General features: G+C 39.6%; 3 protein-coding genes and 1 long non-coding RNA gene across 4 annotated transcripts in view; 1 reads left to right on the top strand and 3 right to left on the bottom strand.

The window, feature by feature from the left end:
- Positions 1–3020: 3020 nt before the first annotated feature.
- On the bottom strand, positions 3021–8235 carry LOC113664644 (uncharacterized). The gene is made up of 4 exons (XM_027180272.2): positions 7997–8235; positions 6134–6215; positions 5570–5664; positions 3021–4258 (listed from the first exon to the last, which is right to left on the bottom strand). Exons 1-4 carry the CDS (start codon positions 8027–8029, stop codon positions 3980–3982), a joined length of 489 nt encoding a protein of 162 aa, XP_027036073.2. The 5' UTR covers positions 8030–8235; the 3' UTR covers positions 3021–3979.
- On the top strand, positions 4362–6479 carry LOC149039335 (uncharacterized). Its single transcript, XR_016180587.1, has 2 exons — positions 4362–4521; positions 6318–6479. It is a non-coding gene; the product is annotated as an uncharacterized LOC149039335 (long non-coding RNA).
- Positions 8236–11893: 3658 nt separating the features above from the next.
- LOC113664648 (uncharacterized) lies at positions 11894–13433 on the bottom strand. The gene is made up of 2 exons (XM_089185378.1): positions 13302–13433; positions 11894–13106 (listed from the first exon to the last, which is right to left on the bottom strand). Exon 2 carries the CDS (start codon positions 13102–13104, stop codon positions 12343–12345), a length of 762 nt encoding a protein of 253 aa, XP_089041504.1. The 5' UTR covers positions 13105–13106; positions 13302–13433; the 3' UTR covers positions 11894–12342.
- A 1907-nt stretch (positions 13434–15340) lies between these two features.
- The window catches only part of LOC113664607 (fibrocystin-L), a 41853-nt gene continuing 32847 nt past the window's right edge, over positions 15341–24346 (bottom strand). The window contains exons 36-41 of the mRNA XM_027180231.2: positions 23513–23902; positions 21963–22925; positions 18712–21608; positions 17785–18202; positions 16682–16963; positions 15341–16183 (exon numbers count right to left, since the gene is read on the bottom strand). Coding sequence (XP_027036032.2) covers positions 15990–16183; positions 16682–16963; positions 17785–18202; positions 18712–21608; positions 21963–22925; positions 23513–23902 — 5144 coding nt within the window. The 3' untranslated portion in view covers positions 15341–15989. The remainder of the gene's footprint in view (positions 16184–16681; positions 16964–17784; positions 18203–18711; positions 21609–21962; positions 22926–23512; positions 23903–24346) is intronic.

The raw sequence follows: 24346 nt of genomic DNA, 5'->3' as shown, positions 1-24346 counted from the left end.
GTTGTTTTTTGTGGGTTCTTTGGAGCTGGTGTTATTCATAAGTGTCCAACCAATGATTACTGGTTCTGAAGCAATGAGTTAAGCCTAATGTTCAAGAGGACTATTGCTGGACCAGACAAAATTTCTTGAGAGAGTAAGTACGTTCCTTTGAAATTAGTGATGGCTGATTTCACTTGCGTTCTCACGGAGCAGTGAATAAGGCTTCTACAGAGCTCCCTTGTGATTATTAAGTCTAGCTCTCAATTATTATATTGAAAAGTGCAATCAAATATTAAGAAATATATTTGGTTGTGAAAATATGTTTCTCAATCTAGTCCAAAAGAGGATATTGACAGTTGCCATTTCAATTATGTTTGTGAACAGCGAAAATGTGCTCTTAATTTGCCGAATCACCATGAACAAGATTCCCACGCGGTGTGACAATTTGAATTCCAGAAGGGCGTGGGTGGACGAATGTCACAGGGAGCCAATAAAAAAGACAAAACTTAATTACACGCGTTGGCTGAGCTGTACGAGTTTGCTTTACAATAATTCCATTTTCAGTTCAATTTGTTAAGCCTTTACTCAAGTGACAAGCGAGACATTCTATATTTATGCCTGAGTGATTTTTGGTAGCAGTATACTTGGCATTTATATATTGGCGCTGACGGACGAATAGGGAAAAATGCCAGATAGGGCTGTGTTTGGTTTCCTTGACAACAACACGCAATCGCACAGACTGAATAATTTTCCTTAATCAGTGAACAGTGCTGATATCGGTCGCAATTCTTAGTGGAAATGGGGAGTATTAGTAACAAACCTTGAAATTGGGTGTATGTTTTAAAGTCTTCCTTACGCGAATGCGTGTGATACTGTTTGTTTCATTTTAGGCCCAAAATATTCTAATTTACTCTCGCTTCGCCGACTAGTGTCAAGTAGGTCTCGTTGTTTTGACCTGACAAAATATCACTTACGCTCTATTCAGTTACACCCAGATGTAGTTGAAATATTGGCTCTATATGGTTATGATAGATTCTTAAGACCGAATATAGCGAGTTTTGAAAGAGTTGTGTCGATTCATTGTTATAGCTGAGAGTAAAATCTTTCTTTGCCTATTCAATTCCACAAGAATTAATTTAGAAATGTTAATTATAAGCTAAAAAAAAAGTTTCAGCTATTTACAACTAATCTCTAAAAGCTGCCGGCGTGGCTTAGATAATCTGACCTAAAACTACTTCTGTTGTTTCGAAACGAGAAACCAACTCTTAAGATACGAGAAAAAAAACTTACATCCGAAGGTTCGAAAGACAAATAGTGCACCTACGGTTTCAGATCTGAATAGCATTAATTATTTTTTTCTCCTTAAAACTTCCTGTTTTCAAGAGACAGCAGGCAGCAGCTTGTTATCTAATTCTGAGTGCTCTTTTGAAGTAATTGGTTTCACGCAAAGTGCAACAGCTCATGATCACTTACGCATTATATTTTAAAGAATGCCGCTTGTAAAAGCTGGGAAAAAAAAAGAGGATTAATTTGAGATCGTGCCTGAAATCCTATTACGGAAACAATCAGCACGAAACTGGAACCTGTTTAAGCGCACCTCGAAAAGAAAAGTGCGGAAGTCTTATTTAAGATAGAGTGGAATTGGAAACTGGCTGAGTTCATTAGAGAATACGAAAAGGAAATACTTATGTGTGAAAAAAAAGCATATGTTCTTCTTCCTGTTGTCAATTCGTATGTAAACACAAGCATTAGAATTATTTCTTTATCTCTCGCCAGAAAGCCACGTGGGTTAACAGTGATCGAGTTTCTTTTATTTATTTTTTTTTACGGGTGAAGAGAGAGAAACTTACTTGCTTGAAGAAAGTCGAAACTTACCGCTCATTTGGCAGGAAACTTGAATAAATAACTGAAACCAAACAAAATTTATCACATGGTTTGACTTGTTTTGTGAATCATCAGCCAGTTTTGATCCTTTTTTGCCCATTCGATTAAGGTCCTACACATTTATTTTTCGTTTGATATCTTTTTTTCTCGTTCAGGGTCATTTTGAATAAAATTAAATGTTTTCTCTGTGTGCTAGTAATAATAAGTTCTTTTGGCTCATGTCGGAACATATCTTACTTGGGCCATTGCCATTGAGTGTTTCCAATCCCTCTCCCCGACACGCACATATTAAGATAGAGACAAGCGTGTATTCGCGTGACTGATAAAACCGTTTCGCAGTAGATAGGGTGTCGGCAGCAAACGCTAAAAAGGGTCACTACGAGCTCATTGACTCATCCGATGGCTGATGGTCAGACAAGGGGGGGGGGAGGGGTGGTACGGAAAGGGTCTCAGTGATTTAACTCCGCCGATGAATTAATACGCAAGAGCTGCAAAGTCGAGGTAAGAAGTTGCACACGTAAATATCGATCCGTCTAGAACAATGGAACAATATCCTGCACAGCTGGAGGCCTTATTTATGTCTGTGTGAGGTATGTATTGAGCGACGGAACTGCTGAAAACAAGCGTCAATTGACGAGGCGTCATGCCCGTTTCGCGCATTGGGAAACAATTCCACGAGCAACCCCTGGGTACTAGATCGAAAGGTACTAGAACGTATTATGTAAACAAATCTCATCATGATAGGGGAAGGGAGGGTATAAATAATGGTAAGCAACACTTCAGTGTAGACAGATTTCATAGCTCGTTTTCACAAGACGTCGCAATGTCCATAGTAGTAACGAAATGTTCGTTTCCAAGTCATGTTGCAGTCTGAGTCAGCCTTGAAGAATTTGAACTCTTTTCTTACACAAACAGATTCCTTTTTTTTCTATAAGTTAACTTCGCTGCTCAAAACGTCCTGATGTAAAATAGGTTGTTTTTAAAACAAAAATGAGAGATATCTTGAGAGTTGCCTTGAGACATAGGTTAAAATATTTATGACACTTACAATTTTTTTAATCATTTCCGAGATATTTAGGTCACTATCTCTCCGGAGATAAAAATTGCACCAAATTGCACCGATATCAGCGAAAAGGGCCGGCACCATTGCTACAGAATTTTTATTCTTTAAACTGATGTTTTCATTTATTGATGAATAATAAAATTTTCTGGTTTCAATGGTTTTACATGTACAAATGTATATAGTCCTCGTATCTTACAAGAAATATCAAGATAGGGTGTTTTCCATTTCCACATGGTCTATGAAGTAATTATCCGACGCACTCAAGTTCACAAGGGCTGCCTAAGAAACCTACAAATACGTCAATATTCAATTCACTGTACAGTGTACATTAAAACAAATAAAAAAAGTATCTATTATTAACAAGAGTAGGTCCCCACAACTGCATAGAAGAGTAGGGAGCTTTCAGGTAGAAGCCCGTCCAGACTTTATGCGGGATTTCACTATTTGATTTGTGCTAATTAAAGTCCTCAAAAAGGGGTTTCACTAATTATTATTTACACCAAGACAACCACAGTAATCTAGCTACGTCGGTATTTGACATCATAGTAAACTATAATTTACAAAAAAAGTGAAATATCCTTAAGAGCAAACTTTATAACAGTGTCATGCTAGCGTGGATGTGAAAGCGAGGAAAATGTTTTAGATCTGTCCTTCACGATGTATAAAATAAGAATCTTCCACTCAGTTGCGTTGAAAATGTGTTTTTGATATTTTCGTCAAGCACAGCCTGAAGCTACTGGTGGCGGTTTGCAAATCCTCCATGATCGAATCGAATTGTATGATTACGTTGGATGCCTTTGACTGAAATTTCTGCAATAGATGCTCTCTGTAAACTATCATAAAAGGCTGTCGGAAACATTTTGTACATAATATACAAACTTATGTACTCGCTGCTTCTTGAATGTCTCAGGTGTAGCGAGTTGGTTATCTATCTTAGTTCGTCACGCAACGTTTCCTGTGGTCACGCAATTGCACGACTCCTCTAAGACCCGTTGCGTGACGAGGACCTTCGGACTGACCGCCTAGGAGACTACTCAACTTTGATATGTAAGTTTATCCTGTTTCACACGGTAACATTTTCCAGATGAGCATTTGGCTTGTCAATCTTCTGTTGATCTCAGCTAATGCTAGCGAAAGCTTCAAACGTCTTTCAGGCGAAGACAACACTCGCACGATGTGATCGATCTTTTTTACTTTTGCCTTGGTCTGATTTTCTTTGAATATTGCCGGATGTCCCTTGCGTTTTGTGGTGGGTTTCTCTGGCGGGTTCTTTGATTTTTCCTGCACAGCTTTGGAACTTTTGAGGTTCTGATACAGGGAAGGTTTGCGCACCTGTAGAAAGTGACAGAGACGCTGAAAAATTGTGAAGAGTACTTTCAATAAATCATTCGTTTTTCGATGAAAAGTTTTCTAAATTTCCTGCTATTTTTTATAGGCACTTTATAATTGAAACAGGTTGCCTTTTATAAACCACAAGCAACGTGTAAAGCCTATAAGGACAAAGCCGACTCCTTCCTCAGCCAATCAGCTGCGATGTCTTTTTGAAGCCGATTGTTTTCTCCGACCTCAAGAGGACCATTTCCATTTGACTTCACGTAAGTATCATGGCTAATATGAGTCAACAGTTCCAAATGTTTTCTAAAAGCATTAGCAGGGCGTGAAATTAATTTTTTTTTCTAATAACCACTTGGCTCCTAAATTCTTTAACGTAGTAGCCAATTCAAAAAAAGTTGGTCGCCATTTTAAAAGACAAACAAAACCCCTTTTTACGCTGTCAGCGTTCAAGGCATACCTTCCAAAATTACTTTAACGTGCCAAAAAGTGGACACTAGGATGGACGATATACAACATTCAAGCTCACCTAAATCCAAGATGGCGTCTACTTGTCGATCGAGATGCATGTGCCGCGTTTCGGAAACAAACTTAACGAGGAAGTTTGCCGCGGATTTCTCTTTGCAAATCTTTTTAATTCACCATATCTCTTGGCAAGGTTATGATGAAACATTCTAGTCGCCAAAGTGAAAAATTTAGTCGCATTGGCGCCTGTATTAGGCACAATTTCACGCCCTGATTAGTCATACTTCTTGATAAAATGTCTTCATTTACTTTCAGTTTTAAGAATATTTAGTCAAGAAAGCTATCAAATAACCATTCAAGTGATTTAGAGTTTTCAAAATTGGCATCAGTTTCTTCACTCGCCGACAAAACATAAGTCTTCTTCACAATCAACTTTTGGTTCAATCATGCACCGCGCAACTTAAGAGGGTAAGGATAGAGGGGGGGGAGTGGTGGGGGGAGTGGTTGGGGGGAGTGGTGGGAGGAGGAGTGGTGGGGGGAGGAGTGGTGGGGGGAGGAGTGGTGGGGGGAGGAGTGGTGGGGGGGGAGGGAGGGAAAGCCCGTTGCCTGACAGCACCATGCGATGGCTGCAAAGGAGAATAGCTATTTTAAATACTTTCAACCTTAGAAATTAGCTAAAGTTTGAAGAGACAGTGAAATATTAGTTACGCCAGAAAGAATGTCGAAGAATTTAGACACTGAAGGACGATATAAATTAACTTAAAAAATGCAAGCTGATCCAAAATTAACACTATGAACCTATCCTTACAAGAAAAAAGGATTAACTGACAAATACAATTGTCCTACCTTCCTCGAAAGAGGATCGCTAACCACGCCGCCATTTGGTTGTCTTTCCCTACGAGTACTGAACGACTGTCTTCTTGTTGTCCCCAAACGGTAACCTAACAACGATTTAATAATGTTGATCCTTCTTCCTCGAAGAAACGGTTTTAAAAAAGTAATAAAAGAAGTCCTCTTTGGCTTTCGAAAGTCCTTTAAATTTCCACTTCGAAAATAACTTTTTTAATTAAAGATGACATTTTTGGCCCAGTTTTTCTCTCTTGAGGCAGCAATGCTAGCCGCAAATATCAGGGAAAACGAGAGATCTAATAAATCAGTGCATTACAAGAAATACGCATATTTCACTCTTTCTACTCTTAAGTATTGAATTCATTTAGTTATTTCTTATTACCTAGAGCTTTCATATAAATGACATCTCACCCCTTACCCCAATCAACCGCCCCCCCTCCTTCAATTACATCCAAACTCTCTCCAATTTTCTCACGATTCCTTTCACTGATTCCGCAAATAAAACAGAGGATTTTAAGTAGCCTGGGTAAGAATTTTGACGCAAATCCCCGCCTCTCCTACCTGAAAATCGTTTCCCACCAATCCTGCGGGTCTCCGGTGAGAACACGTGACCGCAAGAGCAGGTACGACTGGAGGCAGCGACCTATATAATAAGTGATACATATACATATGACTCAAAATAATAAGTAAATAAATTTAAGGAAAGGATTTAAATCAAGATTCCCATTTCGCTGTAATCTTTTAGGTAAATGGACAACCCCTTAAAGACGGAGGATTTTTAAAAAAAATTTTTTAAGGGAACTCAAGAATACATTAAACGCTGAGAATTGTGCCTGTACTTGCAAATTTACGATTAACACGAAACGGTCATGTTACTTTGAAATAAAAATTTGGTTTACTGATCAAACTTTTGGGCTAAATTGAGTTTGCGCCACTTCTTTACCAGATATTGTTCACTATCTTTTTCTTTGTTTGTTTGTTTTTTTTTTTTACAACTATTTATACCTTGCAGGCAGATGGGAGGTTTTACACATTCTGTGGTCTTTCTAATGTTTATTGGTTAGGTTCAAGCAACCGAATATATTCCTTGAAAATGGGAGAGCGACTAAGCACAATCATGAAGTTGTAAACTAATGGGACGATTTCAACAGCTACTCGTTTTTAATTTTCACATTCAAATATAGTTTAGCCGAGCGCATGTGATCGCTTCCTTAACGCTCTTAAATGAACGATTTGGATTTTCTTCGTTTAACAATCGACGAAGTTCGGCCCAGAGACAAACGCAGTCGATTTTCGCCGCACGAATTCGAATTTTCCAGGTAGTCGGAATATGCTACTTTGTGTCCACTTCATGGAAATGTTCTATCAGTTATACCAGTGAGGATTTTCAAACACTTCATGGTGCAGGAGGTTTTTTTTTCTCTAAACTTACACCAGGTCAATAAGCATAAGTTACAATTCCGGTAAGCGACGGCTGTTGAGGGAAATTATTTTACATACACTACTGCAAATGAGGGATTTATCTTACTTTTCGACGATTTGTAAATCTGTATAAAATTCGATTGACTCATTTTCATTCTCGTAAACGCTAAACTTAGACACGTTTAACTGAGATTTTATCCTGAACTAATTTTTGAACTTGTTCTTTGCTTTACTGAAGGTCCTAAAGTCTGGGAGTGGGTAAAAATGTTATGAATTTTCAGTGATCTGCGCCAGTTGTACTAGAGGTTATGTAAAGGAGTAAAGATTCGTAAGATAAAGTTTTGTTGTAAGGATCTGTATTCTCTTTTTATCATGTTTTCGAAACGTAGCGATGTCTAAAAGGCTGGGAAGGCTTTACGTATTTTCATTTTTCAGTTAAGCCAAGTGTGCTTTCACTCCCTCGGCTCTGATTTCTGGTCCGGCAATGAAATTAAAGTTGCAACCAACCCAACCGGGGTATATACGCTTGAGCTCGCGTGCGTAAAATTTGTACAGTAAAATAATACGATAAGTTGCCTTTTGTCATCGTATTACGCGTAAAAACACACTCCCTTTTAACCTGTTTCAAAACGCAACAGAATACGTTCGTCGAGGACTGCAACGAAAGTCACACAAGCGCACCAAGCAATGTGATGGTTGTCGATGTTTTGGTAGCAGAAACGAAGATCGCATACAACTGATCATGAATTCACCGAACTAAAACTCTATTAAACGAAGCAAAACCGAATTAACCCCAACGATGGTAATCTTCTGAACTAATTTGTACTGTACTCAAATTCAGTAACAGGCTTGACATCAAACACTTCGTTGCGGTGAAGGACAACTGCCGGTGAAGACTTACTACAACGCAACCGATGATTTACAAACACTAAGAATCCTGGCGAACCTTAGAATATTTTCCTTTAGCTACAATTATAAGACTACTTCAACATACTGACAAACCTTTGAGCTGCAGGCTATGCAGAGCTTCAGCATTGTCCTCGCGCTATGTCTGCAAAACAAGACAAAACTCGTTTGGTAGGAGGCGAGCGACGAACGATTACTTCGTAGCCTACGTCAACAGCGCTCGAAAACAGCTCGATCAGAGTTCATTAGGATTTGAGCGCCTTTTTGGCGTTGTTCCAGAAATTGTTATGAATTAGCATAACAATGTGGTTTTATTGTGACGAACGACTACTGTGAATTCGGAAAATATGCTAATTATGTCGTCTTGTTTTCGATTTCTTGCCTCTGAACAATCGTTCAGATATCAATGATTTTGTGACCAAAATGTCAACTGTCGTTTTTCAAGATATTATTCTTTTATCTGAATTATTCAAAGAAAATTCCCTATAATCTTGTTCTGAACACATGTCTAAGTAACCAAAATAATCGGCCTTATGCAAAAAACCACTGCGTCACACAAAGTTTTAATATGTATACATCCTGCAGTGAATTCATACGCCCACTCTTTTTTTTGTCCGTGTATCTTTTCGATAATAAGTAGTGTCGTCAACTTCTTGAGGCAAGCTAGTTTTTAGCTGCTATCTAACAAGTGAACGAAATAATAGTTGAGTTTTTTCTCCAGGGTTCAAAGGATTGTTTTTATTTGTTTCCTCACATTACGCGGTGCGGTGGGTGAACGCGGTGAGGACACTTTTGTGACGCGAGGAATCACGATTTCTTTCGCGAGAGAAATACAGAGCGCGCGCATTCGAATCACTGATCGTCTTTAAAAGGCGCAGACAAGATCTCTCGGAACGTTCTTAGAACTAACAGCTGTTATCAGACAATAAAGCGTGATGAAAGAGGTGATGATGGTACGCGATAACCTGATCCTAACCCCTTGTTAAATTCAATAAGGGCTCCTGGAATCGAGCACATCACCTGTACTAAAACGCCTGGCTAGGTTCATGGCCAAAATTCTAAATTTTCACAGGAGGGAGGCCAGAAGCAGCAACCGCCTGATGTTTCGCAAGTGTTTTTGGTGTTTTTACAAGAGAATCCAAACAGAGCGACGGGGTCTGCGTACAGTTGTTAAGCGTTCGATTGACAGTGTTTGGTTTGAGAATTTTTGTACGCAAGGGTTATTGCGTTACCGTTTCGGTGGTGCTTTGGCCTACAACAGCTTTGTTATCATGCGCACAAACAGCTTTAAAAGTTGGACCTTACTTGTTTTCTGTCTCAACTACAACCGCTGTCTTACTTTAAGGTAGAACCAAAATTGATTGTGTTCAAGCTGGCCTGATCTCAGGTTCGCAAATTCGAGGTCGAAAGTCTTCTTTTGCATTGAAAGAGATCGTGATGACTGCCTTCATTGGAAAGCTTTCCTCCGGTCTCTTTAAATTGTCTTGTCAACTGACGGCAATGTAAATAATTTCCTAATCAAAGCGCTGATGATAACCGGAGCCGAAACAAATCCCGAACAATGAAGTCTCGAGCTGTTATGCTTTCTTCGTCATCCGAGCACTATCAGTTAACTGTTAAATAACAGGTACAGGTGCGTACTTTTCTATCCTGCCCCAGGCTCTCGATTTACGGGAACGAGTCAAACAGCACGGAAAAGGAGAGAAAAAGAGGGTTCCGGGTCAATTACCCGAAAACCTCGCTTGATTTGGAGCTTCTAGTGTCTGTCCAAGCGTAATTAAGCTGTTTGTTTCGAGTAAAATTCTCTTCTCTTTCCTTTGATTGTGAGTGTCTTAGAGAACTTGGACTAAGAGCTCATCAAATATAAGCATGCGTCATGGGCTCAGAGAAGTGGATGCGCATGTTTAGAAGAGGCCCCACGCGAAGGAGAGATTAATAAAGCTTTCCGTGAAACCTGCTTCACAAGGCTGGTCATAAACAATACCTTACTAAATTCCTCGCCCGCTGGCAACTCCTAGGCGTTCTACCCGACTTAAAATTATATTACAGTACGTTTTTAAATTTACATTCCGTGCTTTATTTGTAGATTCTAAACTGCTTGATGTGAGGCTTGGATTCCACTTTTTTGTGTTTTGCGGTATCCCACTGAAGTGTGGTTTTTGCTTTGAGATGAAACAAGGACCCAACTGATACATGCTGTCCCAGAGAGCTAAGATCAGAACCTTTGAATACCTGAGACCAAGAATTTAGATATGGCTCAGTGTTGAATGACAATATGATCTCTCGAGGAACGGCAAAGATTTCTGAAATTTTTCCAAAAGGATAACGGACTAATTAGGGTGTATTGGAAGGCCATGAGGGATTCCAGTGAACCTCTTTCCAAACAAAAAAGCGCAGGATTTTAACTTTAAGGGTTCCAGGTTCGAATCCCCCGCACTAACATTCAGTTTCATTTGTTTTTCCGATGATATCTCCTTGAAAATCCTCCCTTGGCCTTATGGGTAACTAATCAATTTTCCTCAGTTCAGATTTTCACTGCGCTTGTTTATTTATTTACAAGAGATTAAAAATTGGTATGTATTAATTGTTTACTTGTTTGTTTTAATATTCATGCGCTGCCCACAAACAGCGCATAAGTGTTAACTTTATCTACACCTCATTTAAACGATGTTTCCATAGTCTGCAAAAATTCCACACAGTATATCAATTGGTAAACCAATCTCGCCTCTGACTCGCCCACGTGGCCTATAAATTAAATTTTTGGACTTTAACCGCTACTCTTCAACACACCGAGCATCAATTTCCTTTAACTTCTTAGTGCGAAAGACATTTAGCTAAAAGGGAACATCTTTGTCCTTCGAATCAAGGCTGACCTGACTCTTTTTCGTATCTCGATAGTCGGCGACAATTACATGACACGACCTCAATTTCAAATTCTGGATGGATTCCTCGGTGGAATGGTCCTTAAACATCAAACTAAAAAGAAAATTAAATTATGCGCATCATAGATGAAGATAAGTTTGAAAACATCTGAGCAAACAAGGTTCTGTACTATAAAAACAGATTTGAGCTATATCTCCTATAGTGTGGAGTGAGCTGGCTTGAAAATTTCATTTCAATTTCGTCCGAGTATTTTCTTGTGTTGACGTGTTTTATCCTCATATATGTACGGCGCTTCGTAAATTCGCCTTATTCATCCAGCAGACGTATTTTGTTGAATGCCGGGTTGTATAACTGGTTAGTGAGTGATAATTTGAAAGGAATTTTCAAATTATTAGAATGACAAAGTAATAAGGCTTACGTTGACAAACAACTGAAGTATGCAGACGATCGTTTACAATGATAGCTGGAAAAATGTGGTTTCGTCCTCAAGTGTGTTTTGTTAAAATTGCTCTTAAAATATCTGGGGAGTAGAAAAGTTTTAAAAATTATTAGTTCTCTCTCTAGTGCTAAACATAATAGAAAGATTGCCTTCCATGTACTCTGTAAACAATGCTTTCATATATAATTTCCAGACAGGTGTGCAAAGGAACAAAACGAAACCAAAATTGCCGAAATGACCTCGCAAGAGATTTTAATTATATGTTAAATTGAAGCACCTCTTTGCCTGGTGTAAAACGCGTAATAACTAACAATCATGAGTGAGTCAATTAAGAGGAATTAAGGCGGTCGCTAATTCCTAATTACTTGGGGGCAGGTAGAAATGCAAACTCAACATAGATGCAAGAGTCGCTTCTGTAAAACCGTTCGTGTAATTTGGATGTAGGAGTGCGCTACTTCACCAAAAAGATAATTCGATTCCTGCAAAATGTTATTTCTTTTTAATTAGATTGCCACGAGAATAAGGCGTCATTCTTGTGTCAGTCATTCGTATTTCATGCACACTTGTTTACTTTTTTTTCTTTTTCAGATGCAAATTTCCACCGTAACATCGCTTTGTGCGCTAATTGACACCTAAACGCGAAAAGAAAATTATGATTAGTAATATATTGGTTCCTGTCCAAGCCAAGAAATTTATTATTCCGAGAACTGAAATAGCTAATTTTACAGCTCTCATGGGTTCGACTGAAAAATTAGTTGAAATCGGGCAGTAATTCTGGTTTCCTCTCTCAAAAGTTTTATATAAACAGCTTGTTTTAATACTATATGTTACGATGTACATTTGTACAAGCTGAATAAAATTTCAATAACACACGAAGATTGATTTTTCTGCTAGACGAACAATTGCAAGTGTATATTAAATTTTTTAGGCTAAAAACGCACCATGCAACATCTTTTTATCAAGACATGAACGCCTCTCGTTTTTGTCCAACGCGTTTCATACTGATGTATATCATCCAAAGTATCATTTTTAACGGAAACGCGTCGATAAGGGCTAGTTGTACATGTAGATGGTAAAATCCGTGAAAAACGTCTCTTAGATTTTCATGAAATTAACAGCGTCACTTTAGCTGTAGAGATTTCATGTCACTCACAGCGTCTTCAACACTATGATCTCCTTCCAAAAGTTTTATCACCTCCTCGAACTGAGGGCTACATTTTACATTCGCACAAAGCGAAAACTTTGATGTATTATCGGTGATGGTGGGCAGAATGGTTTGTCTTCGGCTCTGCTTCCCTTGCCGACCCCGCCATTTCATTGCTAAGCTTCTTGCTTTAACTATTGCTGTAATAGAATAATGTTCTTTAGCATCAGAAGGAATAGACAGCGACCTTTTTCTCGATGTAACCATCAACAACGATGGCGTTTCACTTCCACGTCTTTTTCCAGCCGTAGGTAGCTTGCCTTTTATCATTTCTATCGCTTGCCCTGAAGGCTTTGTTGGTTTAACTTTAGCAGAAATGTCGCCAACTTTTCCTCTTGATTTTGACGAACTGATACCTGGTTTTGCGTTTGAGCGAGATAACTGTAAAGGCTTCGAGGAGAAATTTACTTTCTTAGAAGAATATTGTTCGATTAAACTCGATCCCTCACGACTCCAATGTTTTGTAACATGGTAACCCGCAATCGAAGGTACGACATCAAGAGTTTTACTTCTCTCTCTCGACTTCAGTCTTTCTTTTCCAATCCCAGTCATTATTGATTCATTTTTCGCACTCTTAATGCGATTTGTACCTTTCCCATGTGTCATTGAAGGTGCCATGTTATATCTCCGTAATTCCAAAACTGGATCAACCTGGGTAAACAGACCAGTGTGTGGCATGTCTTCGAAAAAACACGTTCAAGATTGTGTAAGTCTATGTTTTCAACAACATACCCAAATCACTCTTTCCCATCGCGATTCAAAGGACCCTTTCTCTTTGTCGAGTTCTTTTTGTAATGATAAAATGAATGGGCTATTTTCTCATTACGACTAACGCCAAATTAAAAGCGTCTTTTATGTTCGCACACCCGTCTTACCTCAGCTATTGTGCGGAGACTTGCATCAAGATGTGTCTTCTTTCACTGAAAGCCAAGCGTATCACATTGACAACAAAATGTAAATTGCCTCGATCAACAATAGGGTTACTGTCAGCTTAGCCTCTTGTTCTTTGTACACTTCGCTTGTTAATTGTTTAAATGTTGACACTTGTTTCGGTGAATTCGAGAAAGCTGATTTTCAAATTTGGATCTCGCAGACAATTGCACAGCTTAATTCTTAAACAAACTGACCACGAAAGACGGTGGTGAGTTATTTACACAGGAAACATAATAGAGTCGGTTAGAGAGGACTGTGCTTTTTCTTTAAACAATGAAGTAAATTATTAGACAAAAGTTGGCTTTATATTGTACTGTACTTTAGTATATGAGACATGTATATTCATTGTACTAATTAAAGCGCATTCGAAGAAAATTGTGGTGTTATTGTGTACCAGCCCTGACTGGGGGGTCATCCCCTTCTTTATATTTCTCACCAAGTACAAAAATTTCGCTTTAAGTTACGATAATGAGTCAAATTTGGCGTCATGTGAAATTACATGTGAATGCAATAGAACTATGAAATGGTTGATCGCTCGGGTATGAAAACGCTTAAGAAGTGAGAAAAGGGGCGAGGAGACTGGGGTGAGAGTGGAAAAATTAAATGCGGATTGCAAATAACGAATTTGAAAATTTCATTCAGCTACATTACTAGTAAAATATTATCAAAATGGCAAAACGTTGACGCAACTTGGTTGCATATTATGTCCCACTGACTCGCAGACATTCCAGTATGACACTAAGAAATTATATTTTTTGAGTTAGAACCTAAATTTAAACAGAATCTAATGGCGCACAGTTCGTTACAAAATTTGATAAAATCTTAGTCTTCACTGCACCGAAAATACGGGGCTACAATTAGCATTGACTGACAGGTAATATACATTCGGAAGGGATTTTTTGGACGAAGTCTGATACAGTGCTTGGTAAAAGTGCTACATTTCAAAAAACTTTCTGAGTGAATGGAATACGGAAAGTGAGAACATCTGCAGAGCACTTTCAAAAGAGCAATGTAATCGTTCATCTCACGATGTGGTCACTTCAGATGCGAATCGCGATGTTTGGACTACATTCTGCTAGTCCTCTACAGGCGAGTTTAGTTTTCTACAGGCTTCCTCTGGAAAGTGCTCGGTAAAATACAGGGCGCTTATTCCATTATAGATTTAGTACCTAGTATAGAAATATAAGACATAATTGACAAATTTTAGCTCCTTTCTAAGATTTTGTATATCGCTGAGTTGAAACTTATTTGATTAATGATTCAGAACTTAATGAAAATAAATTGGATGCATAGTGACACAATACAGGTTAAGTACGAAAAACAAAAGAAACACATATGTCAAGATTGAAGAACTTGCTAATTTTGTGAAATAGCCGCTATCTGATGCCCTGAAAACATCATATTCATGGTCCAACTGGTTCAAATGATAATCTTTTATTTGACTGTTTTTGGGCTTAATCGTTTCAGCTCTTAGTCCTACAAACAATAAATATTGGAGCTAATTCATTTCCTCGAGCACTCGAACAATTGACTAATTACAGCTTAATTTACTAAAATGTTCTTAAGTACTCGGATAATTGATTAATTAGGGCCTAATTGTCTTTTCTCATGTAATATTCAATGTACGGTGATTCTCGTAAGACAGCCTTTTGAATCACTTCACGCAAGGGTTGGTATTTCTTTAATGCAATTCATGTGTGGTTAACATTCATGTACTACACAATTTAATTGCGCCCAAAATTTGCTTGCTAAGGTTTTTCTGCAGTTTTCATAAGTGACGGGTCATTATTTATCACCTGAGAGGACGGGGGATCGAAGGATTTTGGTTGTGTCACCCACCCCTCCCCCCCCTTCCAAGGCGTTATATAATCACTGGTCAGAGGGGGTCCATCTTTCCTTTTACCCTTCAATTCAGTTACATTCTCACGGACATCAGTGGGGTGGGTAAGGTGTCTCAAAGCGACAATGCACAGACACAGCCTTCATTTATTAACATATATATTTGAAAAATCTCCTCAGTATACAGTTCTGAAAAAGTCATATAAACCAAAAGTATGACTGTCTCCTATTTTTCATCAGCTCTAAGCTTTTCTTTAAAACTATTCCGTGTAAGTTGTATATTTAATGTGTCGTGCACGATATGCATTATTATAAATATGGTTATAAGTGCTTTCGCGTAACTTGAAAGGAAGTACTTTACTGTGAGTGCGTTCGGAATATCTCATTTAAGCGACAGAAGAGGCCCCTTTGCTTATTTGAATATTCCAATATTATAAGACACGATATTCTGGTCATCAAGTTGTGGTATCTGAGAAATGCATGAGGGTAAAAAAACTGATACAAAAACGGTTTAAAACTGAGTAGAAATAAAAAATTAAAAATGTTCACCGAAAATGAAGCTAAACCAAGAGAGGATTCTCTCTTATAGGCAATGGATGCTCATAAAAAATAAAAATAACGTATGAAAGAAATTATTAGAAAAGTCAAATATTTGCAACAAAAATTTTCTCAAAACGTGTTTTTTTCGCTTCTACATCGTGTGACATATTTACCTGTAAACGTTCTCGCTTTGTTTTAGACCTTGAGGTGAGATATATCACACGAGTTTAAAACACTGCATTAGAAGATTATCACTTCTTTGAAATCTTAGACACTCTTCTTGTCCTCGCATTTTCCATGGCCCTGGCCTTGCTCTTGGTACAGATCGAAGAGTGCTGTTCTTCATCCTGCTCCTTACAAACATCCCCACAGTACCCCTGTGTGTTACACTTTTTGCACCACACTTGAGCTGGTTTACCGCACAAGCAGAAATACTCGCAGCTCTCTGTCATAAAGAGATCAAAACAAGTCTTAGCTGTCAGTGTTTGCAGATCTAGAGTCACTTGAAACAATTCACCGTTCGATCATCACGCATGCGCATGATTATGATTTTCGAGAGAAATATTAGAGAGAGCAAATCTCACCAGGCCCCCGCGACTTCTGATCAAGTTAGTACTTTCCCAAGCCGTACCTTCCTGGAGAATCCACGATAGTGATCACTTCATTATAACGAAAAGCACTATGCAGCCAAATGAGTAGATTTTTGGCTTCCTACACCTATTTTCCGATGCAATTTTGGTCTAACAAATACTGGAATTCCAATTTTTTTGTGATGGCTTCAAGTCTATTACCCATCGCGTTTTCCTTCGTTACTTTCTTTTCCGATATCTTCGACATTTTTGTATAAAAAAAAATAGATTGATGAGAATAAATAAATAAATAAATAAATAAACAAACGAATCTCGTGCCATTTCTGATTTCAAAAACATTTCAAGAACTTTACCTGCGCCGTGGAACACTTTGACATACACAGTCTTCTTATAAAGCGCGGACAGCACCAGCTGTGTCTCTGTTCGAGGGTCAATGATTTTCATTTTTCGCGAAATAAACAGATATCTCACTGAGCCAAGGTAACCTGGCAATGAGTGATTGATATCCTCCCTTAATTCTGCCAATGTTCCTCCTTTCTTGGCATTCACTATCCCTGCCACGTGCGCCAGGATCCCCATCTCTGCGTTGGGTCGAATCACCTTTATTTGCATTTTGCGTCGCTTTACCACTTGGTCTACATGATACGAAGAGGAAGAACAATGTTAGATATAATATCAGATCTCGACAATTAAATATAATTCAGGAGAAACGAGACTAAGGAATGGTCTGCAATCAAGACAGACTCGCAAAAAGATGCTTATACTTCTTACCCCAGTATACCCCGACGAGGAGTGTTGTTACCTCCCCATCGTGTGCGCACCCCCGGATGATACCCATCCTGAGCTGTTCCTTTCCTAAGGGTATTTTAAGGGATTACCCATTTACACCTTGACGATGAAAAATATTTATTTTATTCCTCAGTTATAGACGAGTGATTTTCTACAGCAGGTTTGTAAATTTTCCCACGCGTGTTTACCCCTTCCAATGGTGCCTCTTTCCCTTAGGATATTTCGCCTATTTACCTCAGATACTTCTTATGTGATAAAGATCAATCGATTCCTCAACGATGAAGAAGTAATTTTCTAAAGCGGATTCCTCGCGTGTGTTACCCCCCCCCTCTAATAACCCTCTTACGGTGCCTCTACCCCTTATATATTTTAGCTATTGACCCACTACACACTAACAAGGCGGAAAATTAATTTTACTCCTCTGGTTTTAACAGTTTACCTCCTATGAGTGATCAAGAGAAAATTTCTCCTTATAAAATCAATACAATGTTAAGCATAGGAGTGATGAGAATAAAGAAAAATATCAATTAGGGGATTATCAGTTGATCCAACACCAAATTCTCCAAATCTACTTCATAAGAATTGTATGGAAGATAGTAAAAAGAATTACTAATGAGATCTTGGGAGTTAAAGGGTTAAGCAGAGATATCTTATAGCAAGTTCTCACTTGTGACCACCAGGAAACCCGGCATATTGAGCAGGTCAATGTTGTCCCCGACAGATGACGTTCGCCTACGTAGGAATGCCTCTTTTCTCAAACTCTCATCAAAGTCATCATCATCATCGTCATCAAGTACATCCCCCATGACCACAGTTTCTTCCAAAGCTGGCAACGATTTATCGGGGGATTGGATTTCAGTCCGAGAGCTTGTAGTTGATGACGAAAGTTCAGGAGAAGTGGGAGGAACTGGAGAAGTGTCCGTATCCTCACTCGTCCGAAGACTGCCTTTGGAACTGTGGACCGGTGAAGATTTCCTGCTGATATTTGGAGTAGTTCTGGGTGTTCCTTGTTTGGACGGGACGGCAGAAAATGCAAGAATTGGTTTTGGACGATCAGCGTCATCTTTCAATGTCAGCTTTGGACTCTGCAAAATAGGGCATAATTTTCAGTACTTTAAGAATATTTTAACCCATAAGTTATTTGCATGTTCATTGCACAAGTACTCGCAAGGTTGTAGACTAAGTATACTACCTGAGCAAGAATCTACACCAGATAAGGTGCTGAAGGGAACTCAAATGACGCATTATGACATTATGCATGCATTATGCATGCATTATGCATGCATTATGATGCATTATGACACTATCAATGCTTGATGTATCCACTGTGTTGATTCTTTTCACATTGGACGAAAAAGTGTGATTTTTACACGCACCTTATTCATAGGTGATCGGATTGTAATAAGAAAGCAGGTTTATATAAATTCCAGGTATCTTTTCAAGGCCAAACCTTCCAGAAGGAACGTAATGTTCTCATCTTCCCAAGAACAAAAATTAATAACATGACGAGGAACTCACACCCGAACCACAACAAGATTCAGAGTCAGTTACGCTGGTCAGACCGGTATTTTTCGATTTCAGTAAAACATTTTACCTCAGAACTTGGCAGTGGTTCTTCTACCTCTTCAAAAGCTGGTTCTATAGTTTCTGCAAAAGCAACTGGAGGCATACATTTTCTTTTATCATCGCTTCGTGTCGACTCTGTAGAGCTGTGCACAGACCGGGTCGCACTACCACTGGGTTTAAGATACTTAGCTTCCACTCCAAAAGCTTTAGATTCTTTTTCTTTAGAATCTTTTCCACTGTCGATGAATATGTCCGGAGTTTCTGGTGGCGTTGGATTAACTTTGATCGCTCTGCCTTTCCGGCACCGGCAGTAAATTACTATGACAACTATGAAAATTACTAAAAACCCTGCAACACAAGCAATAATGATGATATACAACGCCATGCCGTCTTCGTCTTTAGGAGCATCTACTACTTTCATTTTTTCATCATCCACCCTCATGATCGGTCGTGTTGTAAGAGTTGCACCATTAAATTCGAATTTCAGCCCCTCTTTCACGTCGTCCCAAAGGTTGTCTATCGTCGCTTGTTTCTTCGATTTGCGCAAAGTCATGTTAAATGTGGCTATGATGCTACCCTTTCGGACACGGCAGTCAGAGAAAGTCGCATCGGGGTAGATCTTAGATAACTGGTTCTCGCAGTAAGCTTGAAACTGCTCCTCCTTGCCTCCGATTACCTGATCGTAATCGCCGTCGAAGGTAAGTTCCACAGTTACCGTAACGAGCGGATCGTCATCGTTTTCATTGCAAGTTTTAGTTGACTCGGATAGTTGCAATTTACGCTGTGGTGCAAAGATCGCCTGATTTTCAGCCCAGGTAATGGCATCCAATTTGGAGACAGGATTAGAGGAGGAGAACATCACAACGACATGTTTTGTTCCGTCGATAGGTGTCTCTTGCAGGATAGTCACACCCACGTCGGTAGCCTCCAGTTCGGAGTTGGCAGTTGCAATAATAAACTTCTCGTTGGCAAAACTAGCTTTTATTAAGCCAACTACGGACGAAGCACCGTCTAAAGCTTGCGGAGTTCCTGAGGAAAAAGTTGTACGTGCAAGTTGCGCACCAACATCTGTACCCTGATGCGAGAAGACAAAATATACTTCCGTTTGCATGTTTGTAACTGGTGATCCATCCTTGTTAGCTAGCTTCAGAGAGAATTCTAAGCCACATCGATCAGAAGACTCCCTGTTGTGGTCAGGTACTTGGTATGTCAGCTCAGTCACAAATTTGGCGCTTTTCAGATAAATTAGCGACAAGAAAAACGCGTCGTTAACCTCGATGACTTCGTTCCAGTCAACATCCATACGTTTCCTCATCTCGTCAGTGAACCGAGATTTCGAAGAGGCAGTGATGTAGGCACTGATGAAAGCGACGTCAACAATGTCAAACGTACAGTCCACATCTACGTCACCCGATATCTTATTCGAACAAGAAGACACTGTCACGTTTTTACTTGGCACCGCCGAAAGTTCCTTATTGACTGTTCTGAAAACTTGAACCATAACCTCCGGGACTCCCTTTTTCTTGGAAGTGAAGGAAAGCTCGCCAACACTTTCCGAGAAAGCTTCTGATGCTGCTACTGGTCCGAATATGGTCACCACGTTTCCAGCCACATCATATGGTAAAGAAGTAAAAGCTCTTTCAAGCTGTAAGTCATCCGAGTCGAACTGAATCTCTACCTGTACTGCCAAGATTCCCATAGAGCCAGGGTTTACTCTGATGGGCATTTTCCATGTGTCGTCTTTATCAAGCGTCGGGATGGGTGGGCCCTCCCTCTCTCCGATATCAACTTCACCGACCTTTGGCTCCAGGTTGCAATAAAAGGCAAATTCTGCTGTGACACTCGCATTTACAATGAGGCTGGCCGTAATAGTGACACGACTACTGCTGTCTGCGACCAAGGTCACCACGCCAGACAGTGCATCGATTTTTGCTGAACCAGGGTTGCTTGAGGAAAACGATAGCAAGCCACTGTAACTTGTGAAGTTGTTGATTAAATAGCTCGATCCATCATCCATTAACAATTCAGCAAACGCCGAGGTAGTTTTTTCTATAGCAAAACCAGTAAGAGTCATATTGACATTTTCCAAGCCAAACCGGACGATGTTTACCGGCTTAAAGACCTTCGAAGACAAGGGCAAGTTAAGAACTGCAGCATGACTGCGCGCGAACTCTGCTTGCAACAAGACTTCTCCGCTCAAACCATTTCCTTCGATCGAAAACAAATTGTTTGGAGAGGGTCCAAATTCATATTTACCTCCTATTTGCTGAGCGTTTTTAAACGTAAAAGTAGTGTTATGATTACTAGAAACATCAACGACTTGTCCATTTGTCAAGGCGACAAGAACTTTGAGTAACACCCGCTGATAATGTCCGGAGATAACCTGTTTTAGTTCTGTGACCTTTGATGCGCCGGGAGTTTCAGGATAAGGCACAGCACTGACTGTAAGGTTATTACTGCCCACCACAGTAACATTGACTTCAACAGAATTGACATTCGTGACATGTACGATTAGTTTGCCTGTTCCGAACAAACTTCGGTCGTTTGCGACGATGAAAAGTCCGCCATTAGTAGTAGCGCTGAAGAGACCATTGGATTTCGAAGAGTCGTCAACCGTATAACGGTCCCCTTCTGAAGTGATGTCTATCTCTGTTCCATTCTCAAATGCTAAAAGCACCTCCAAGTCAGATTTGTGGGGAACGCCAGCCAAACCAGCGGGATTCAATGGAGAAGCGATAAATGCATGTATCATTCGAGCTTTAGCAGTGTACATCCCGCTGTCATCGATGTTAATGACTCGCACCCTCAGGTGAGCAGTGATTTTCTTCCTTTTCCCAGGGTCTAGACTGCTGTCACTCACAGTGACTTCCAAATTGTGCTCACTAACTGTTTCAAAATCCAACTCTTTTGCTAACGTGATGACACCTGTCGAAGATTGCAATCAAAAGATTTTAGAAACTTCTTACCTCTGACAGAAAATCTCGAAGACCAAAGAACCGACAACATATGATCAGTACCAGAAAGGCAAAAATTTGTCACATAAAAAACTGCGTTGACTTCATTAGTAAGGAATATCCTTTAAGGAAAAGGAGAAAATTGCATTGCATGGAAAAAGTCACTTCACCTTGCTCGCAGAATGCATAAAATCTACTTTTTGTCATCACTTATTAAAAGATTGAAGCAAGTCTGTTGCGCATGTTTTATAAGTACGAGGAACAAGAGGTGACTCCCTAGGTTTCATGTCTTTATGGTACTGTACCTACTGTAGCTCTAACTTACCCGTGACCTTGTCAATATCGAATGTTCCAAAACTGTTACCCGCAGTCAAGGAGTAAGTCAGAACACCATCTTCACCGTAATCACCGTCAGTTGCATTCACATCAAAGATAACCAAAGCTATGCTGGTGTTTTCGCTTAGATCTACTATTTGGTTATCAGCATGCTCCAGGACTGGTGTGAAGTCATTCACGTTCTGTACAGTGATGATCAAAGATACTGAACTGTTACGTGAGACAGGTGTTCCTCCGTCCTCAACAAATATAACCAGTTGATAGGTTCGGTCTGCGGTATGGTTTTGAGTTTCTAGATCTAGGTCCTTAGCGGCTCGGACGATGCCTTGTTTGGACTCGATGCTGAAGAATCCTCGGTCGTTGCCGCTCGCAATAGAATAGGTGAGGTCCCTATTGGATCCTGAATCAGGATCATTTGCCTCAAGTGTGATGATTTCCCCCCCAGTTGTAACAGTCTCGTCGACAGGCTTAGAGTAAAAGTTTTTAACGAAGGTAGGAGTGTTGTCATTAACATCCTTCAAGCTAATATGAACAGTGGTCGTTCCAGATTTGCGGCTGCTTGTTGCTTGGTCTCTCGCTGTAACAACAAGATCATATGTAGGCTGAACCTCTCGATCTAAGGCGGCATCGTTGGTTATGATACCACTTGCAGCATCTATCATGAATCTTAGATCGTTGTTGCCGTCAGTAATACTGTAAACTATTTCTCCGTCTGCGCCAAAATCCGCATCGGTAGCATTTGCATCGTAAATAACGCTTCCTTTTGCGATGTCCTCAGCAACTATGATTGACACATCAGGAGATGCAAAACTTGGTGCGAATTCGTTCTTGAGAATCACGTGTATGATGAGTGTAGTGTTTGAGGATAGCAACGGCGTCCCAGCATCCTGTGCTCTAACAACCAGAGTGTGCGTCCACGTTGAAAACTGCCTGTTATCCATATCGAGTGAGGCTTAAGGATGGAAAACGTTAAAATAAGAAACTGTTGTGGAAACACTCTTAGCTGTTGTGATACGTTGAAGACCGAGTTCCCAACTAGGAAGGGACTTATTGTAAAAAAACGATAGTAAGAGTTTATAAAAGCTTATACTGAGTTATTGCCCGAGAGTCACCACGTCACACAGAATGCACTTTTGTTTTACAAGTGCGAAGAAACATCCTTCATTTGTGTATGTTCCCAGTTTTTATTCAGCTAACTGTTAGGTGAGCAGAGAAAGTGTAACATTCAATGCTAAATGTATATCCAACATCTACATCATTGGTTTATTTGATATTTCACCGGTTGAAAACGTCCGTAAAGATTAACAGATAAAGGCTAGCTAATCAATTTTTGCGACATCGCGTGCTGTGTTGAAAAAGTAATTGCGAAACCTTCAGTGCATGAACTACAAAACTGTTTGGACTGTCCCTCAGTAAGGGCCAATATTTAACTTCGGTGGATTCAATGGAGAAAAATCGGTTAAATAAAGGAGCTGAAGAGGCAAGAATTTGATATATCATTGCAAGTCACAAGCTTCAGGAAATCAGTCATTTTCTTACCGTTTAATGTGAGCTTTCCAGTGGAAGAGTTTAAACTCCATAACCCATCGCTAAACTCTGATGAGTTCCTGAGTAAGATTGAATACGACACAAGACCATTCAAACCACCATCGGGATCCGAAGCAAGGAATGTAAAAACTTCTAATCCAACAGCTGTGTCCTCGTCAACATTCACTTCATACCGAGACTGAGAAAATGTGGGTGCGTTATCGTTCAAGTCCAACACACTCACGTACACGGTAAAAAACGCATACTTCACGTTTCCCGCTTGGTCGTTATCACGCGCGTGGATTCTCAGAGTGTAAGATGGGGACGTTTCGTAATCGAGTGAGGATGCAAGCGTCAGTTCTCCAGTTGATGCATTGAGGGAAAACTTCCCTTCGTCGTTACCTACATGTACAAAAATTACCCTCAAATGAGCTTACTACTCATAAAAATAGTAAACACACAAGATTAACGCAGAAAATTTTAACACGTATTTGGATTCTTGTTTTCGGTTTCTTTTTAATTTTCATCATCAACGAGTGATAGATGACGAAAAATAACAAAAATAACAAAACCACATAAATCTTAGACAGGAGCTTGCCTAGATATTTTGGTGGATTGAAGGGTAAAAACTGATGAGAAAAACACTTTTTAAGCCAAACGTTTCGAAGACTTCGGAAGTTGTAGTTCAGAGCTATTCAACGGAAAGAAAAGTAGAAGAAAGATTAAATGACATGGGAAAAAAGTCCCTGATAAAAACAAACAAATTTGCAGAACTGACTCATCCGTTAGAAGGCTTCAATGGGTGAAAGGCACTGAGCCGGAGAAGGATGTTGAGAGAGAGAAAAA

Source organism: Pocillopora damicornis, chromosome 10 (genome assembly GCF_964200805.1).
Source record: "Pocillopora damicornis chromosome 10, jaPocDami1.2, whole genome shotgun sequence".
Classification (NCBI taxonomy): Eukaryota; Metazoa; Cnidaria; class Anthozoa; order Scleractinia; family Pocilloporidae; genus Pocillopora; species Pocillopora damicornis.
This window is presented reverse-complemented; position numbering and strand designations above follow the sequence as displayed.

Coding starts and splice junctions, on each gene's coding strand:
- LOC113664644 (XM_027180272.2), bottom strand. CDS start 8,029: ATGCTGAAGCTCTGCATAGCCTGCAGCTCAAAG. Junction 6,216..7,996: donor GCATAGCCTGCAGCTCAAAG/GTTTGTCAGTAT, acceptor CTTATTATATAG/GTCGCTGCCTCCAGTCGTAC. Junction 4,259..5,569: donor GCGATCCTCTTTCGAGGAAG/GTAGGACAATTG, acceptor CACTTTCTACAG/GTGCGCAAACCTTCCCTGTA.
- LOC113664648 (XM_089185378.1), bottom strand. CDS start 13,104: ATGCCACACACTGGTCTGTTTACCCAGGTTGATCCAGTTTTGGAATTA.